The sequence below is a fragment of the Nanorana parkeri genome, unplaced genomic scaffold (genome assembly GCF_000935625.1).
Source record: "Nanorana parkeri isolate BGI_ZX_2015 unplaced genomic scaffold, ASM93562v1 scaffold718, whole genome shotgun sequence".
In the NCBI taxonomy this organism is placed as follows: Eukaryota; Metazoa; Chordata; class Amphibia; order Anura; family Dicroglossidae; genus Nanorana; species Nanorana parkeri.
Window position 1 is genome coordinate 665,111 of NW_017306986.1, and position 20,561 is coordinate 685,671.

General features: G+C 41.9%; 1 protein-coding gene across 2 annotated transcripts in view; it reads right to left on the minus strand.

Moving 5' to 3' along the window:
- Window positions 1-20,561, minus strand: part of KDM4C (lysine demethylase 4C) — a 279,255-nt gene that overhangs the window by 254,671 nt on the left and 4,023 nt on the right. For both annotated transcript variants that reach the window (XM_018564061.1, XM_018564060.1), the window contains exons 2-4: window positions 5,900-6,060; window positions 1,344-1,519; window positions 216-330 (exon numbers count right to left, since the gene is read on the minus strand). In XM_018564061.1, coding sequence (XP_018419563.1) covers window positions 216-330; window positions 1,344-1,519; window positions 5,900-6,040 — 432 coding nt within the window. In that variant the 5' untranslated portion in view covers window positions 6,041-6,060. The remainder of the gene's footprint in view (window positions 1-215; window positions 331-1,343; window positions 1,520-5,899; window positions 6,061-20,561) is intronic.

Below are 20,561 nucleotides of genomic sequence, written 5' to 3' on the forward strand. Positions count from 1 at the left end.
GAGGGAGTAGAGGGGGCAGATGGGTGGGGGTAATGCCATTTCACCAAATTAGCAGGAAAGTGGAATTAGCCTTTAATAAACATTTATATGCAAAAGCAATAAATAATAATAATAATAATTATAATCTCTCTCTTTCACAAGCATTTAGCTTTCTATCAAGTTTTGCCCAGCTTCTTTTACTGCAGAAAACAAACAGAATAAAACAATTAACTTACTTCATCATACAGGCTTCCATTGACATCTGCTCCATAAATTGGCGCCACAAAAGTTAAATTTTTCCAGTATTTACGTTCCAGATCTTCATAGTCTAAGTATCTTGGGGTGCAGTACCTGGACAGTTACAACAAAATATGCAGAAACTTACATTTCATGTTAAAAGCAGGATGTCAAACATGTCTTAACCCCTTCATGACTGAGGCCTTTTTTTTCATTTTTTGTACCCATGTTATAGATGTGACACCACACTATTAAAAAACACATTGAACACATTTAAATTAAAAAAAAGGTTACCACCTTTAAAAAGAAAAGTTTACATTAAAAAAAGCCTATCCTTCCTAGTCCCCTAACCTAATCTAACCAGACATCCCCAACTCAGATGCTTACTTATCTCCTCCGGACAGCGACAGCCGACAAGCAGTCCCCACCAACAAGTTTTCAAGTCTTATAGGAACTTGTTGGTGCGGACTGCTAGGTTCTGACGAAGGGGGTATCGCCCTGGAAACACGTTCACCCAGCCTGTCATGTTAGCAGAAGGAGGATTGCTTTTATCGAAGGTCCTGACATCTGATGTCTATTGAATGCAGATTCACCTCTGCACATTAGAGGCTTTTTAACATGGGCTGCTTGCGAGTACACGTCTTGCATGTTTTAACATTTTCACTCAGTCTTCTACACTAGAGAGGCGCACTGTTTTTTTCCGTTTTCTGTAGTATACTGCATGGGTTTGTACGGAGCTCAAGCTTTGCAAAGTTTCAAAAAGAGAGTGAGCAAACTTTTCAGAATTCTTAGTAGGTATATCAGGCACTACAGGGTTCTTTGCCTCTCTGTTTAATCCCCAAGGCATACCTGCCTGCATGTTTTGCAAAGGAATAAAACTATTTTAAGGATGTCCTGTACAGCAGTTTGCAACATCCAACATATTTATTTTTTCCTTATTAATAAATCTACCTCATATGATTATAATTATACAGTACAAGCACTAATACGTATACTTGCCCGAGTGAATGAAAAGGATCATGGATTATTATTTTGCTCATTAAGCAACATTGCAGTGTCCGCTATCATTAAAGTAGCCTGACCATCAAAGAGTATGTGTACATTTTCTAATGAAGCTTAACACGTACTTGTCACTATTTGCCATTCTTCGGAACTCTTTTACAGTCATTGGTTTCTTCTGGATATTATACTGAGTGAAGAGGCCTGACTGGCCAGTGACCATCTGCTGGATTGGAGCAGGAATGACAAGATCATCTATGTCGTCATAATGCTTCTTGGGTTTCCATTCCTTTGGTGGTATCACCTTTAAAACACACACAAAAAAACAGAAAAAGGAGGTTAGTAAAAAAAATGAATAATTTGTAAACGTGTTAATTTAGAGTTTGGTGATCAGAACACAATTCACTTTTGCCACATGGCAGTTTAAAGCAGCCCTAAACTCTAGAGAGCAATCTTTGCAAGAATACGGACCTTTAACGTGCTTTTAAAATGTACAAGAAGAAACTAATTTTTACTGCAACACCCTTGTTTTGAACATGCGCCGAAATGTTCAAAATAATGACAATAGAATTAGGGGGGCTCTTCATGCCATGCTGCTTCAGGAGTAGGAGAGTGCACCCCCAACTTAAAGTGACATTAAACCCTCAGATTTTTTAACATAAAAAAATAGTGTAATGTGCGCCTTACACATGTAATCCATAGTTGTTTCCCTTCTCTTTGCTGCTCTTCCTTTTAAATCTGTATGTGTTCTCATGCTCTGCAGAACTTCTGTTTTGCAGCAGGCTGCCTTGTCTCAGGAATGGATACACGGTGTCTGTGTGAAGGTTCACAACCTGAGCCAGTACTACAGGAAGAGGCAGTCAGCTGCAAAAGGGAAGTTCTCCCCAAGGATGAGAAGACATGAGAATTTAAAAGGAAGAGCAGCAAAGAGAAGGGAAACTACCATGGATTACAGTAAGGCACACATTACAGTATTGGTTTATGTTAAAAAATCTGAGGGTTTAATGTCACTTTAAGACAAACATAAAGATGGTGAGGGAAGGCTTTGTAAGGACTATATGCCCTACTGTGAGGGCAGGAGTTTAAAGTAGACCATACACTTAAAAGGCAAGGGCTGCTCATTACATCTAATTAAACCAATTTAGTTGCGCTAGGATAGAGTATACTTAATCGCCAGCTGCAACAATGTATATAAAACGTGATCAGTGAAGGCTAATACGTTGCGCTTGGTGTTAATTGTTCCACCTAGTGTTCGTATCCTCATGTATATTGTAAATGCTGCGATAATATTTTTTTACCCTTGGTTTTTTTTTTCTACCCTTGAAGATAGTAATTGTAAAAATAAATTAATAAAGATGAAAGTTTAAAAGGTGGTGATGGTTGTGTTGTGATTACTATTAATTTGATAAATAAAAAAAACTTTAAACCATCTATTGTTGGGTGATCTGGCTGGCTTCGTTCTACTCTGGATAGGTTCCCTATAAGAGATTATATCCAGTTCACTTACTTGCTACAATGAATATGTGTTACAGTTTAACCGAGTAGTTGCTACATTGAAGATAAACTGGTGACTCAGGGTGGCTATACCATAATAAATTGAAAGTTTTTTAATATTATATTTTTTTCTAGACTTTATACAGAGTTGTTTACCTAATCATTGGTTATTATCACTTTTGGAATCCACTTTATGATAAGTAGATCACTCAATATAGTTTGTGTTTTATTTAATTGTTTTATTTATTTAAGTGGTTTAGATATGCACTAATATTATGCTAACAGCTACATTGCACTTTATTACTACACAATAATTCTGGAGGAGTGAGGCGTATTAGACCCCGCCACACGGATTCGGGAATATTTTACACTATAAAAGTAATCACGGAATATAGATAGAAACAACCACCAAACAATAGATGGTTTAAAGTTTTTTTATTTATCAAATTAATAGTAATCACAACACAAACATCACCACCTTTAAACTTTCATCTTTATTCATTTATTATTTTTACAATTATTATCTTCACCAAGGGTAAAAAAAATATTATCACAGCATATCAAATTACCATTACAAAAAAAAATATATTGTGATCCTAGAATGCGGAGTATGCCAAATCTTGAGAGGGGACACTCCAGCAGTGTAGGAGCATCTTCTTGCGAGATTGTGGATCCTAATCATTACCGAGATTTCAGACATACCCTGTCCCCCAACTCCCTTTACCACCAATGCTAGTAAAAACTTTTATAACTTTTTCCCCACAGGTGATTATTTATTACTATTACAGTCATGTGAATGGAAAAAGAACACCTTCTTTGAATTATATGATTTGATGTATCTGGAGATAATAAAAATGATCTGGTGCCTAGAAGGTCTTAAAATTAGGTAAATACAACCTCAGATGAACAAAGACATGTTGTTGTTGAGGTTGTAGGAATGATAGTGTCATTATTTATTTTACAAACAAAGCCAAAATGGAGAAGTTGGATGTGAAAAACTAAGTACACCTTTACTGCTTCGATAGGAATTAAGGGGCTAAGTAGCAGCCAGGTGCTGCTAGTCGAATGCCCTTGATTAAAAAAGAACTATGGGGTAAGTGTTTTTCTTTAGGGTCAGATGAGGACATATACACTATATTGCCAAAAGTATTGGGGCACCCCTCCAAATCATTGGATTCAGGTGTTCCAATCTCCTCCGTGGCCACAGGTGTATAAAATCAAGCACCTAGGCATGCAGACGCTTCTACAAACATTTGTGAAAGAACGGGTCGCTCTCAGGAGCTCAGTGAATTCAAGCCTGGTACCGTGATAGGTTGCCACCTGTGCAATAAGTCCATCCGTGAAATTTCCTTGCTACACGGTCAACTGTTAGTGGTATTATAACAAAGTGGAAGCAACTGGGAACAAGAGCAACTTAGCCACAAAGTGGTAGGCCATGTAAAATGACAGAGCTGGGTCAGCGCATGCTGAAGTGCACGGTGTGCAGAAGTCGCCAACTGTCTGCAGAGTCAATAGCTACAGACCTCCAAACTTCGTGTGGCCTTCAGATTGGCACAACAACAGTGCGTAGAGAGCTTCATGGAATGGGTTTCCCTGGCGGTTGCCTGGAGAACGGTACTTGCCTGACTGCATTGGGCCAAGTGTAAAGTTTGGTGGAGAGGGGATTATGGTGTGGGGTTGTTTTTCAGGGGTTGGGCTTGGCCCCTTAGTTCCAGTGAAGGGAACTCTTAAGGCATCAGCATACCAAGACATTTTGGACAATTTCATGCTCCCAACTTTGTGGGAACAGTTTGGGGATGGCCCCTTCCTGTTCCAACATGACTGCGCACCAGTGTACAAAGCGAGCCAGACCTTCTCGTCCAACATCAGTACCTGACCTCACAAATGCGCTTCTGGAAGAATGGTCAAACATTCCTATAGAGACACTCCTAAACCTTGTGGACAGCCTTAACAGAAGATTTGAAGCTGTTATAGCTGCAAAGGGTGTGCCAACTCAATATTGAACCCTACGGACTAAGACTGAGATGCCATTAAAGTTCATGTGCATGTAAAGGCAGGCGTCCCAATACTTTTGGCAATATTGTATATCCCTGTGTCTACACTCCTCTATAGCTTGGGAGAGAAACCCCAGGAAGTTGCAACCATGAAGCCTGGAGGGTGCCTTGTATCCCCGTGTCCCAGTGTAACAGTCCAGAGATCTGAACCCAATGTGTAGGTTTACAGAGTCACAGCTGCAGCAATACCAATGTGTGGTCAACTCAGAGTGTGCCCGTAGACTAAAAGTGTAGGGGGCATGCGCAGTATAGTACCCCAGAGGAAAACTGCACAGTGTAGCTCCACAGGCCACCTATATGGAAACCTCTAGCAGGGACTACTGTTGGCTTAGCCGGCCTTTAGAGTGAAATCCCAGTGGGCAAACTGCCCAAAGCGAGTCTTCAGGGACCGGTTTCCACTGAGTCAGGGCTCTAGAACTATATAGCATCCTGTGGCAACTGCACAAGGTGCCAAGGCGAGTGCCGCATGCAGAATCCGGGGCCCTGAACACCTTACAGGCCAGTCTCGCAATTTCCTTACTACAGGGTGCAGGCATGGTCCACCTAGGCTCAGTCGAGTAGAAAACAAAGCCAGATAGCTGTTGACGGGTGACACATTGGCTGTAAGCAGCCTAGGGAGACTTGCTATAAGTGTCTTGATCAGTAAAGTGCAGAAAAGCATGTGCTTGTCTTACAGCGGAGAGAAAAAGTGTCCAATCACCAGAAGATAGCTGCGTAACCCATTTGTTCCAGACTTACCTCCCTGTGTCCTGTGATGTATGATCAAGAAAAATTTACTAACGCTATCAAGAGTTGTTTACCTGCTATTGGATGTGTTATCTAAAGCTAGCCACAAATATTACAATCTATTTGTATACTCTCCTTTAGATCTGTCAACACATATGGAGTGTTGGGGGTCTGTCTGAACGGATATATGAATTAAATTGAATGCTTTGTAGAGCCTCTTTAGTACACAGTTGTTTGTAAATCTAAAGATGATTGCAGGAGGTCACAACATGTGTGGCAAGCATTTGTCATCTCACCTAGTCATGGGTTTCCCTCTGTAATGTTACAAAATTCTTATAACTCTACCAAAAGGTAACATACATGTCAGCCACAATGTTAACACATAAATCTCAATATCCTAGAACTATTACCTTTGCCAACCCAGATCGGTGAGCACCTTTAGACTCCATGTATACCAGATATTTGTTGAAATCTCGGAATTCTTCCATAGTGGGTCGGAAAGTCATAATTTTGCAAGCAGGATTCTGCTCCCCTGAGTCTTTTGCAGCCATTTTTAATGCCCGGGGATACTCTGGAAAACATTATTAACGCATGGTTAAAAGGAAAGCTATAGTTTTGTTAAAAATTGTCTTATTGTAATTTAATGGGTTGTTTTTTTTTTTTATGATCCTTCTATTACAATTTGCAGTCATCTAGTTTTCTAAACTAAAAAAAAATATTTCCAGCAATTATAGCATTGCTACTTAACACTCAGCAGAATACTAACCCCCTTCCCATTTCTGTAATTCACTGACATTTTTCCCCGAAATAGGCATGGAATTTGTGGTAAAATTGCAACCACCTCAGCGGTAGGTTTGAAGCACTAGCTGTTTTCTCTTTGGCCAGCTAATTGCCAACGGTACTGCACACCTTTACGTATGTTCAGAGAGTGCCATGTCTCTTAGAACACTAATAAAATCAACATAAACATCACTCAGAATGATAAGGACAGTTCTGACTGTAATTAGATGATGACTAAGTTATTCACCATCTTAGGTGATGTGCTGGATTGGTCCTGGCAGGGAACACTCGGGTGGGGGGTTTGGTAGATAGACGTCATCGGCTCTGTCCCTTTCAGCTCACTGATATCATTGGCTGCCAGGAGCTCAGCAGTAAGCAACTCAGAGCATCCCACTCTGCTCTTGGCAACCGGTGACGTCAGTGAGCTGACAAGGAAGCCACAGAGCATCACAGGCTGGGACACTGTGGCCGCCCTCCTGATGACCACCACCCCCTGGCTGCTGCCCTGATGCCCCCCACCACCACCTGGCCACTCCATGGCCGCTCCTCTGATGACTCCCACCACCACCCCCTAATAAAATGACAGCTGAGGCAACTGCCTCATTATAGGACCAGCCCTGGTTACAGTAGAAAACAGCTTATAATATTCCTTATCATTTTTAAAGTCATAACTTTTTTTTCAACAGACTGAATATCACTTTAATACCCACTGCCTGCTGGCTAATGTATAAACAAAGCAACCACTATGATTAGCTGCCATAGTAAATCACATGATCACGAACCATGTTGATTGGTTCCTGACTGCTGGATGTGACAGCTGCCCTGTAGTTACAGAACTAGCAGTCAACATCCATGGCATAGGGTGGTCTAGGGTGAGAAGTGTCAGACAGGACAGGAAATATGAGAGAATCTTTTCAATGGGGACACATACAGTATAAAAAAAAACTTGACAGATTTAACAGTTCCTTGCTCTAACCATAAAACAAAGTGTTCAGTTTCCTTTCATGTAATGCTGGCAGCACCTTCTTTATAGGACAGTTTCAGTATTTGTTCTCAGCACTGTTATGAGGCAGGAGATGGAACAAGGACGCCTTACAGTATGACATAATGAGAATGCAAGTCAATAATAATAATAAAAAAAAAATCAAATAAACCCTAAGAGGTAAAGTAGCACTTTAAACAGCAAAAGCCAAGAAAAGTGTACAATCAGGTTATTACAGAAGTCCATTGTTGACAGATACCCCGTAACAACAAGCTGTACCCCTACTAACTATTAAAAGCTGTACCCCTACTAACAAATTGCTTCTGTTATCGAATGTTAATAGCTGATGTATAGGCAAATAATGAATGAAAAAAGCTTAAAATATTAACAAGTGTATGTATGTCATGCAATAGCCTACACTTGGGTAAAATAAGGTAGTGTAAAATAAATTATTTTCAATTTTAGGGCGCCTTTATAGCAGCCTGATCCAATGCAGTGTTAGATACATGTGCGTTAACATGCATTGCATCAGGATAGGTCATTCAAATGAATGCATTTGACCACGCACTACAAAATGGACCACAACTGTGTGCACAGCATATCTGGCAGGACCTTAGGGCAACACACATTTATTGGCAAGGTGCATCAGGGTTCCATTCACCACATCAACACATGTAATGTACGATAGTGTAAATGTGATCTTCAAAGTCTTACAGGGTTACACTAAAAGGGTAAATAGTGTTTGGAGAAGGCAGGATAAGTTTACAATCTAGGACAACATAGCTGAACTGGAAAGTGAGCTGAATGGGAGAATGTTTCCAAATCAGCTATTTTGGCCTAGATTGTTCACTTCTCCTGCCACTTCCTTCCTTTTGTGCATAGCCCTGTAAATAATTTTATACGCAGAAAACATATTTATACAGGAGATTAGAAATCCTATAACCAGGTACCTTACAAATAAACAAACATTCATTATTGTATGTAACTTGACCTCAATACTAACCCTCCAGGTACCAAACCCCAAAGGGATTGTAATACGAGAGAAGCCACAAAAGAAAAAATACATCAAAGAAAGCTACTGATATTACAAATCCCAAAAGTCAAGCAGATGTACAGCAGTGAACATATGAACAGCTAATGTTTCCGTTTGTAGCATGGACACTACTAAACACCCCATCCAGCCAAAACCCATCCTCAGTGCTTGGGTAGATGGGCAGTGGTGAAACGTATGCCATGAAATGCGGCAAAAGCATCTGACCTGCTTTGTATGCAGTGCAAATTCATTTCAATAGGACTTCGAGCATCTAAACAAATGCAAGGCAAAGCAGGTCAAACACACGCTGCTTTGTGAAAGAACTGTCATCTACACTACACCATTAAAGGAAATGTGAATCTGCTGACCTACATTTGATGTGCTTTCCAGATGCGAGTGAAACCTAGGAAAACAAACAATGCCTGTCTACACAAGCCCTTCACACCATAAACAGTGCGTTTCAGAGCGGTCAGCCTCTGGAATGCACTGTATGGCAAGCACGATTTTTGGAGATGGCACTGGAATGGAACGCAGGCACTGATGTGGTGCGGGCGATCACACTGCAGACGGGGGTCGTGCCCCTGAACGCAGGAAGCCGGCCAGAATGTCCACTCTGGAACACACTGTTTAGGGTGGTAACTGACCCTTAAAGTATAACTCCTGCCAAAACCTTTACGTGGTTTGGGCTGAAGGTAGACTTTAAAACCTGTAACCATGCTTGGCATAAATGAAGATACTTTATAAAATACATTTCCCCAAGTCAGAAGCTAAGTTTACTTTTCTGACCATGTTTCATGTTAAACCCATATTCAGGGTGTGAGATGAAACGTGATCACATCACAACCCCCCACAACACTCATATTTTAGAGTATGTTGTCAGTAATAACGAGACTATTAACACATCAATATTAATATACATTATCTACCAAGAGAGACAGAGAGAGACAGACTGCTCTGCTGAGTAGAGCATATTTCTGGCGATTTTGAAGCATGCTTAAAACGCACATTTTAAAATGCTTAACAAGCATTTTTGCACCTGTAATCAAGCTTCGGGCATTCATTTTGACCAACGGAAGACAGCTCGAGAGGAAAAGAGCAGTCCTTCAGACACAAAAACATGTGTAAACACTCGTGTCACACATTTACAGGCACTTCCATTGAAGTCTACAGGACCAAAAACAGCTTTGAGCTCCAAGGGAATGAGTGTTGAACAGTCCTAATTCGGAGATGTGAAAAGAATGGAATTCTGATGCTGAGAATTGTCACCTGTAAGGAAATGTGCAAAAACGCGCTACAAAATACTCAGGTGGGAATGGGGGCTGATTGACAGCACTTATGAGAAGCAAGAGGTTAGGGTGTTGTTTACTAGAATATGACAGGCAGATTTTTTTTTTAATGATCACAGTACTATCCATTTTAGGCAAAATGTTGTAAAGAAAGGTTGCTTTAACCACTTGCTGTCCAGGGCATTTTCTTACTATTTGCACACATGATAAAATGTCAATTTATGGCTAGAAAACAGCTTCAAACCCCCAAACAATGATATACGTTCTGAAAGTAGAGGCGCTGTAGAATAAAAAGATACTAGTTGCAATGTTTTATGTCGCACGGTTTTTGCGCAAATGTTTATCAAACCAATATTTTTAGGAAAAAATAAACTAAATAAAAATTTAGTGCACAGAAACAGAATATAATAACCGTTTTTTTGGTAATATATAAAAGACGGGGTCACGTCGGGTAAATAGATACCAAACATGTCAAGCCTTAAAATTGTGTTCGCCCGTGAAGCCGCAAAAAAATCAATACCCCAAATTTCCAATAGGGAACATTTTAAACGCTTTTACCGCTCGTCAGTTTAGTGCCAACGGTGATTGATGGACCTCGAATTATTGCGCTCACGCCGACGTTCGCAGCGATATGTAACATGCGTAGCCGCCGCCCGGTACAATAAATCCGGCGGGTTTACAGACGCCGGATCACTTGTACATTAACAGCGATCGCCTGCTGTTAAAAGCGGTACCAAGAACAAGGCTGCTGCAGCAGCCATGTTCTTGTTTTAACCACTTTAACGGGCCGCCGTCTATAGACGTATTGCGGCCCGGAAGTGGTTAAATAATGTTGTGCATATGTCTGTTAAGGTTTTCATTCATCCAGGTCATGGTATATCATCCAGGTAATGATTATATATATATATATATATATATATCTAAAAAAAAAAAAATCAAGGCAACTGGACTTGTTATTTTGTTTTCTTCAAGATGTTTTGCTGGTTATTAGACCAGCTTTTCTGAATTGATAAAGCTGGTTGGATGACCAGTGAAAGGTCTTCAAGAAAAAAAATACAGCAAGTCCAGTTGCCTTGATTTATTCTTTTTACTAGGGGTGCACTGATACCGGTATTTTGGTACCGAGTACGAGTACCAATCATTTTTTTCCGGTACTCGCCAATACCAATTACCGAGTAACGGAAGTCCCATTCAGGAAGCCAGGTGGCGTGTAATGACTCGCCACCTGGCTTCCTGATTAGCTGGGCAGCGTGTAAAGACTAGCCACCCGGCTTCCCGATTAACAAGAAAGTCTGTCCCCTCTTACCTTGGTATTGTAGCCTGTCAACCCTGGGGCCTCTCCAGCGAGAACACGGCTTTCCTCCGCCGGAGCCGCCTGGCCGGCTAATAAGGTAGCCGGGCGCCATATAATGATGCGACGCCCTGCTTTCTGATTGGCCAGGATGCCATCTCCATGCTCCCTCGTCATGAGATGACGAGGGAGCATGAAGCCAGCTTCCCGGCCAATCAGAATACCAAGCGTTGCGTCATTACACGGCACATCAGGAAGCCGGGTGCCATGTAATGATGCGACGCCCTGCTTTCTGATTGGCCGGGAGGCCGGCTCCATGCTCCCTCATCATGAGAAGATGAGGGAGCATGAAGCCAGCTTCCCGGCCAATCAGAATACCAAGCGCTGCGTCATTACACGCCACCCGGCTTCCTGATTGGCCGGGAAGTCGGCTCCATGCTCTCTCATCACAAGTGACGAGAGAGCATGGAGTCGCTTCCCGGGCAATCAGGAAACCAGGCAGCGTGTAAAGACGTGCTGCCCGGCTTCCTGATACCGGAAGTACTCATGCTAGGCATCGTAGCATTTGGGCGAGTACAAGTACTCGCCCAAATACTCGGAATCGGCACCGATATCGATACTAGTATCAGTGCATCCCTACTTTTTACAGATAATGTTGTGAATAGCTTTATAAACTGTTTTTTTTTTTTTAACCAAAAATAACCTTCCTAGAGCAGTAAATAGAACAAAAATAAATAAAAACTATATTATTAGGTGCGACCACTCTGCCTTTAACACAGCAGCAATTTGCTATAAAAAAATTCCTGGAAAACATGCCACAGCTCCACCAGTCTTTCACGGTCTTACTTTTTTCTGTCGTTGCATGTTATTCCAAATTGGCGCAATTATCAAGGCTCTGTAGGGGCTATTCCATCTGTTGCATGCCTTCTGATAGCTCCTGAGGGCACACAAGCCTCCTTCTGTTGAGTCAAATATAGCAAATATTTCAAATGTACTAATCATTTCAGAGCCTGCTGCTATCCTTCTGCACTCTAGTCTAGGGCTGCAACAACTAATCGACATAATCGATTATCGATTATTGAAAAAGTTGTCAACTTTTTCAATAATCGATTAATCGCCTTCTGGTTAGTTGGCCCTGTTCACTGCTCCACACAAGCTGCGTGCCGCACCTCCTCACCACCTCACGCTCGCCGCTGTCAGACCCGCCCGCATCCACGCTCCACACGCCGCACAAATCGATTTTGAAAATAATCGTTAGCTGCAGCTCTACTCTAGTCCTTGTGTTGGTCATGTGTGTGCAAGTCATTTAGCTTTGTTTCCATCTTGAAGGAATGGCTTTTGTTCGCAAATGTCTTTTAGAAGAAGTCTGTTTCTACAAGAGATCTCCAGACTGAGGATTCATGTACCAAGATCCCAATGGGTTCTGTCAGTTCTGGTTAGATAATTGTATTGGACATCTTTCAGTTCCAGAGAGAAGCGAGCGTGATGTGTTTGCTATGTGCTTCAGTCTTTCAGCATCTGTGGCCAACCACCGTGTTCCTGGTCCGCAAATATGCTGATTTGTATGGTCTTCCATAGAAGAGTTTAGACAGCAAAACACCTATCTGTTGCAAAATGTCTGCTTGAGAGAGATCCTACTGATGCAGGAGGACTACTTTGTGTCCTGTTAAGCTCACTTCTACCATTGTGATAGATTTGAAGTTTTAATTCATCTTCACAGAGTCTTCTGTTAATACCGGTCAATGCCTTTATATTTAGATTCAGTTGGGGTGATTTACTAACCTAAACACATGCACGCACTAGGTGCGTGTGATTTTCACACAGCAAAACGTATTTATCAACCAAAAAGTCTCTAAAAGCATATTTCCACTAATGCCATATATTTGAAAAATCATGCACATGATGCATATATAATGCTGCTTCACAGTTTAGACAAAAATAGTTAGCTCATGCATTTACATTCCTGCATTCATCAACGCAAGCAACACAATGTAGAGCTGATTTACACAACATCACCTTGCAATTCATGCAGGGCTTTGCACAACACACCTGCTGGGTGTGTACACACTACAAAGGTGTTTAGATTCCACCCATAGATCATGCTGGGAGGAAACACACTACAGAGGTGTATACATGTTTGTGGCGTGTTTATAAAGTTAGTAAATCAACCCCAATATCTTTGTGAATCCCAGCAGGATTTTGGAGGAGCAGGTGAATCTAAAAAGGTGCCCAAACACAATGATTATCACACGTTTTACATTTGCAATCACGTTTTCGTACAATAATCGCACAGTTGATGGGTAGTGCACAAGCGCATTTACTGTACAACCGTTCCACTCAAAAAAAATTGCACCAAGAACACTGCTCAAGCGCAAACGCAAATCAGTTCTGTCAATCGACAACCTTTGACCAGGTGATATCGCTAACTAACACTAATTGAAATCCTCAATGGTCTGTGCATGATGGGGACGTTGTACGAAAAATCATACAACTGTTTGATTATCGTAGGAAAAATATTGTGCAATGATTGTAAGGTGTATGGCCACCTTAAAGTGACATTAAAAGGCAATTTTTTTCCCCCTCACCCCCAAAGTTAAGTAAAACACTTACCTTAAATGATGTCTTTTAATCCAATCTTCTTCTTTCCTGTAGTTTACAGCCTTCTCTCCAGTGCTGCGGTGAATCCCCGATCCAACGCTGACTCCTCTGAGCTTGCTGGCACTTCCGATCCCACGGTGTCTGCATGCAGATGCACGCGTCCATAGACTTACCTTGTGTCTTTCCTCGCGTCCCGGCCGAAATTGTGAAATGTGCATGCACCCGTCCCAAGATGCTTTGCGGCCACCCGTGCAGTTTCACATTTTCGGACGGGAGCGCGCAGGAAAGAGACACTGGTAAGTTGTTGTTTTTTCCACTTTGTGCATATATCTACTGCTTGCTAGCAGTAGATACATGCAAAAAAAGCACCTCTCCCAACCAAACTAAGTGCTTGCTTCACCTGTGCACAGGCTAAGCTCTATTGAAAAAGACCAAAAGGTGCCCATACACCTTACGATTATCGGACAAAACGTTTCGTCCGATGATCGAATAGTCGTACAATTTTCGTACGGCAGCCCCATCCTGCCCCGATGATCGCAAGATTAATTTAGCTGTAATTAACAAAAAACACCTGGACGAAATGCCGTAATTGATTTGCCGTATTTTCGTTAGCGCAGTGTAGATCGTACGACTTTTGACGGACGGAAACGCCAGCAACCTTGCGAAAATCGTACGATCTAGCAAAGTTTTCAAACATGAACATGCTTGACCGTCAAAAGTCGTACGATTGTACAGTAATGTCGGTCGGACACTGCAATGCACACATACGATTATCGGCCGAAAAGTCGATCGCATACGAAAATCGCCCGATAATCGTAAGGTGTATGGGCACCTTTAGTTTTGCAAGACGCTATACTTGAATAGGATGGGACATAAGTTATCCTACAGTGCAAAAATAAACATACTTCCACACTGGCCTTTATTTTAGATGCTGCTAGAATTTCTTAACACAGATGTATTAAACTGATTCACAGTGCCTATAATAAAAGTAAAAAGCAATGTTGCAGCTTTGCATACGGAGTGAGAGATATGAAATACATCTGTTGCAAAATCTCAAAACAGGAAACAGATGTCTTAGACGGGCAGGCATTGAGCTGAGAAGGATTGTGAAGATGCCGAGATAAAACCATACCCAAATTGTCTCCATTTCTCCTTTGACCTGTGTTATTTAACCTTAGCTGTTTAGCTTTCAGATGGCTATTATGTCATATCTTATCTGACTATGTGTCTTATTAAGGATTTAAAACCAAACACTGAAGACAAAGTAATATCCCCAACATACTACCAAAAATGAAAAAAAAAAAAAAACCACAACCAACAAACTTGGCAGTGACGTCATTTTTACAGAAAAGGACAATAAATCCGAAAATGTAATCTGCAACCTTCATCATTTTTTAACATTGATTAAAAGCAAACTGTAAAACAAAGATTTAAAATGAAGTTAATCTAAAACAATTATCGTTTCCCCTTAAAATGAGGCGAAAGCCTGCATGACATGTCCATATTTTTCATTCTAGCAATATAGTACTGGACTGGCTTGTAGAGGAATAAAAAGCCTTGCTGTTCCCCTTAACCAATAAAATATATTTTTCTATCCTTCGCTGGACAAGTAACAGTTAAAATCTGTCTGATCTTTAGATCAAATGATCTGTATCATTAGAATGTAATTTGTACATCATTTCAATATTCTGCTGATGTGTCCTACTCTAAAAATGCTTTATATTTATTCTGATGTATGCAGAATTACTGGTACTATACTTACACATTAATTTGCAACTATATCATAGAAACTTATTCTGAAATATAATCAACTAAAATCTGGTCCTGGTATCTCTCCCTTCTGAATATTCAGATGCTCACATCTAAAGGCAGCTTTAAGGCCGGGATTCACACCTTTGAGTAATGCATGGACCGTGGGGCCATTCATTTTCAATGGCACCCCAATGGACCACAACCGATCTGCGCACCACAAAGCACAGATGTGAGCCATCCGTGTGTGTTGTGGTGCTTTGACGAAAATAAAAATTGCACAGGTCTGATAAATGTTTGTTGTGAGGAGCTGGCAGCCTATTTAAAATAATTGGCCTGGCTTACCATAACACACATCAAAGTGCATGCAACAACACACAGCAAAGGCTTGAATCCGGTCTAACGGACAGCTATTCCAAAAATATTGAATTCTTGTATATAGTTAATATGTGCAATAATACAAAAGCTTTAAAAAGTATTACATACCTTCATTTATTTACATTTTTTTTAAACAATTACATTCTGACCAAGCTACTGGGCTAAAGTGACAGGGGTTGGGACAATTATACATGCCAGGTTTGCTTAAAGTGACAAACTCAGGAGTTAAATCTTAAAAATGCATTCAAGTACCCTAATTATTAATAAAAATGGATCTTATTTGTGGATCACTCAGCTGTAGATCCTCAATTCATCTCTGAATTGGTGCCAACACTGTCCTTCCTTCTGGAGGGTGGCTACTTTTTAGGTGTGTGTTGTAAAGTAGTCACTACTCCAGGCTCGTTCCCCTTATAGACTACAATCTCACTACAAATTAGGAAACTAAACATGAGACTGTAGTCCATCATGGGAGTGAGCTTGGAGCGGTGACTACTCTACAACACACACAGGGACCATAGGGAACAAAAATAGCCACCCTCCAGAGGGAAGAACAGTGTCAGCACCAATTCTGAGATGATTTGAGGATCTACAGCTGAGTGATACAAAAATAAGATACAATTTTTGTTAATAGTTAGTTAAGGTACCTGAATGTGTTTTTAAGATTCAACTCCTGAGTTTAGAGTTACTTGTGATTGCAGTAACATGTTTGGCCAGGCCAATAAAAATATTTCCCATATTTCCCACTGGCAGTGTTATACCGTGCCACTGTCACTTTTGTTGTACAACATGGTCTGCATGTAATGTAAAATATAATGGCATGGCAAACACCATCAATACATGTATTACATCATAAGAAAGTAATATTTATATACTGTATTTTTATATCTTCCCTGTACAAATGACACCTTAAAATGAATAAGTTTGCTACTGACAATACACATTCACAATTATGTTAAAAGGAGAACTATGTCCTGAGTGATTTTCACTCACCTCATAGTTCTAGCCGACCTGTGACAATGAGACTGTCACAGGTCGGCTCAGTAGATCGGGAGGTGAGAGAACACATACCGGGTTCCCTCACCTCTTGATCCTGTCACGGCTCTCTGCCGTGACAGGGGAGGGGCTGGATTCCCCCCTCCCCGATCCGCCAGCACTAACTGGCGGAACGGACGGGGGAGGGGGCGGGTACAGCTGGCTCTGCCTCTAGATAGGCAGAGCCAGCTGTCAGTCACGCAGCTGGGCGGATCCCGGCACAATTAACGGGATCCGCTTCAGCTGCGGCGTCTCAGTATACCACGAGCTACAGCTCGCGGTATACTGAGCCTAGGGTGACGAGAGGATGCTAGTTTGTGTCCTCCCGTTACCCTAAGGAGAACTATGGGGAAAAGACTTAACCCCATGGTTCTCCTTTAATATAAAGCAGAACTACAGCAAATTCTTGTATTTTTTAGACTTGGGTACAGAGACGATTTTTAGTCACAGAAAAAAAACAATGCTAGTGCAAAAATTGCTTTTTTGTGCTAATGTAGAGGATTGTTGGGTGATTTTTAAGAGATAAGTCTCACAGAAGAATCTGCTAGTTTCTGCTACACAAGTTATTTGCAGTATTGTGCAGTTATGAGATTAATCGCTCAATCACACCTAACATCTATTATGTACAAAGATAAACCTCGCAAGATTTTAATAGAGTAGAGGAGTGATTAAAAAATAGCCCATTGCTAAGATACAGTGGGTAAAAGAGAAATTTAGACTTACCTGTAAATTCCTTTCTTGGAGTACAATACAGGACACAGGACCTTCAGTTTTAGACCGTGGGTTGTATGCAGCTACCTTCAGGTGATTTGAAACTGGCAATAAAGCCAGTGCCTAGCAAGCCTCACTTTTGAAGAAAGCAGGAGTAAATCACAGAAACAGATATGGGACACAGGCTCCTCCCAACAGTGGCGGACCTAGGGAACACATGGCCCTGGTGCAAGATTTTTTTTCGGGCCCCCTGCACCACCACCCCCCCCAACTGGAGGAGGAGGTCTAGACATCCACCTGGTAAAACATAGACCTATAAACAGTGGATCAAGTGGAAGTTCTTACAAACTTGGAAACAGGTGCCTGATGCTGAAAAGCCCATTAAAACACAGATCTAGTAAAGTTCGCATTAAAAGGGAAAGGGTAATCCTATGCTGGATACTATAGGCTTAAGAAGTTACTTATCTAATCCAGCAAGCAATGGCGGCACAAGGCAGAAAACCCTTACCGGAACCTTCAGGAAGGACATAGGAGGGAATTGGATTGCCAAAAGGTAGTCAATACCTTTAGGCAATCAATACACACAACATCAAAAGAGGGGAGATAAAATTTAGTTTGGGTGTTTCAGAGCAGAGGGAAGGAAGGACAATGTCGTAGTTAAGGTGGAAGGAATAGACCACCTTGGGGAGAAAAGAGGGAGGAAGCCTCAGAACGAGCTTATCCTTTTGCCACACTAGGAAGGTTTCCTGTACCAGGAAAGGGCAGCCAACCCACACTTGTCTCAGAGTGACAGCAGCAAGGAAGGAAACCTTGCAGGTGAGATTGGCTTAAAGGACTGTTACAGATGGGTTCAAAAGTGGTCCTCTGATGAGCCGACATAACCATAATGAGATTCCACGGTGTCACAGGGCAGTGTATCGGGAAAGCGATGTGAGCAACACCCACACAAAAGCCCCCACTTAGGCCCCATTCACACTGAGCGACATGAAAATCGCGCGATTTTGAGCGATATTGCGCGACGAGCGATATTGAGCAGCTTGTCACGCGACTTTTTCCTATTGGGCTGTATTCAATCAGGAGCAATATCTCCATTGAAATGGATTGGAGAAGCTACATAGAGCGATAGCGCATGGAAATATGAGCGAGATCGCTGAAAAAAATTGCTCGATAAATCGCTCAGTGTGAATGGGGCCTTAGAGGCTAAGGGGTCTCTGAAAAAGGACAGCAAAGGCAGAGATTTACCACTTGATGGTGGTCAAGGCCAAACAGAGATCCAGACCAGACTGGAGAACAGACAGTATACGTCCCATGTAATAACTTCCTAGAATGGGACTACCTATACTCACACAAAGTATGAAGTTGCCTTCCTAGCCTTCAGAAGTATAGGGACGACAGAATCTGATCCCTGTTCCTCAGAAAAGACCAGTCATCAACGAAGCAAGGAATCAAACTATCCAGGAAGTCTGGATGGTTTTGGAGAGGCCCACGGTGTGTCAGTCAGGAGTCTGAATATGTCCAAGTATCACACCCTCCTGGGCCAATCTGGTGCAATAAAGATCACTGGAATGTCCTCTATACTGACTCTTTGGAGTTGGGGGGAATCTTCAGACAGGGAAAGGCATAGGTCAGGTGAAACCGATCCCACATACTAGCAACAAATCTGAACATAAAGTTCTGCCCAAGCAAGAATCATGTCCACTTCTTATAAGGCTGCATGACTTCTGGTGCTTTTCTAATGTTTTACATAGGTCACTGCTATGGCATTGTCCAACTGTACTCTTGTCAGGTGACACTTCAGTTGAGGGGTCCAGCACTGGAGGGATAGCGGAATAGCCTTGAGCTCCAGAACATAGATAGGAAGCGAAGATTCCCTCGGCGACCAAATCCACTGAATCCCTAAGGAATCCAGGACTCCTACCTAGAACATCAGGCGGATGGATACCTGTCATGTGCATCCTCCAACTCATCAAGAGAAAGAATTTTAACAAATGCAGCCACAACTCTGAAGTCAAACACATCAGAGACAGACTGGCCTTGCTGGTCAGGCACATGTGACAATTCAGAGACTAGCTGGAATGCTAACTTGTAACAGCCGGAGGTGAAATTGGGTCAGCTTTGAAGAAAGCCACCATCAAGCCCAGAACCCTAATGCAAAAGAGAATGGAGGGGTGCCTATAGGAAAGAAGGGTCTGAGTATGCAAGAAAAAGAACAGACATTAATCTGAAGGAGCACATACTCTGGTTAGGGCCATGTGCAAGACTAGGCCCAGGTCCAACACTGACTTCTGGAAGCTGAGGATCCACCTGAAGCTCTTTAAAGTCTGCACCACCTGCTGGACACTGGCAGACAGGTCCTGGACTGAGCAGTCTTTTAACAGAAGGTCACCCCACAATGCCAACACCCTGAAAGAGCAAAAGAGAAAAAGGACTGAGGCTAACACGTTTGTAAAGACCTGTGGCACCATAGACATACCAAAGGGAAGAGTAACAAAATGAAAAACAAAAATGCTTGCCCACATCAAAATGTGAGAAGTAATGTGGAGTGAAGATGGAAGATACGCAAGTAACGATCCTGGATGTCTATATTCACCATGAACTTCACCCACTGAAGGGAGGCAAGGATTGACCTGACAGATTCTAATGCCAGGTGCTGAACCCAAAAGGAATTTGCTGACATGCTTCAGATCCAAAATAGGGCAAATGCCTCCCTTTGTCTTGCGATTGTAAAAGGGTTTGAGTAGAACCCCTGAAATCTTTCCTCAGCTAGGATGGGTACAATGACCCCCTAGGCACAATAAATGATTTAGGGCAGCATAAAGATCTTTAAGTCTTTGTAGAAGAAAGGCAAATTTGAGGGCATGAAGAAAGGGGGGGGAAAGAGTCTGAAATGCTATTTTGTAGCCCCTGGAGATGACAATCTGGACCCATACATCTAGAATGTTCTGGGTCCAGATGGCCGCAAAGGTTGACAGTGCCCCCCTACTTTGAGAAATGGGGGCGCCCCCTTATTTAGGAGCCAGATTTGTTAGGCTTAGGTGTCCAAGGTTTGTGGCAGAACTGGGAGCAGGACTGAGAGAAATGAAAAGGAATCTTTCTGGGCTCCAGATGGGTACAGTCCTCGAGGAACTTGCTAGCTAAGGGGCACTAATCCAGAAGCTGCAGGAGGACAGCCATGAAGGCTAAAGAGTAGTCAGAAGCTTGATAAAGGAAAAGAAAAAAAAAACATAGTAAT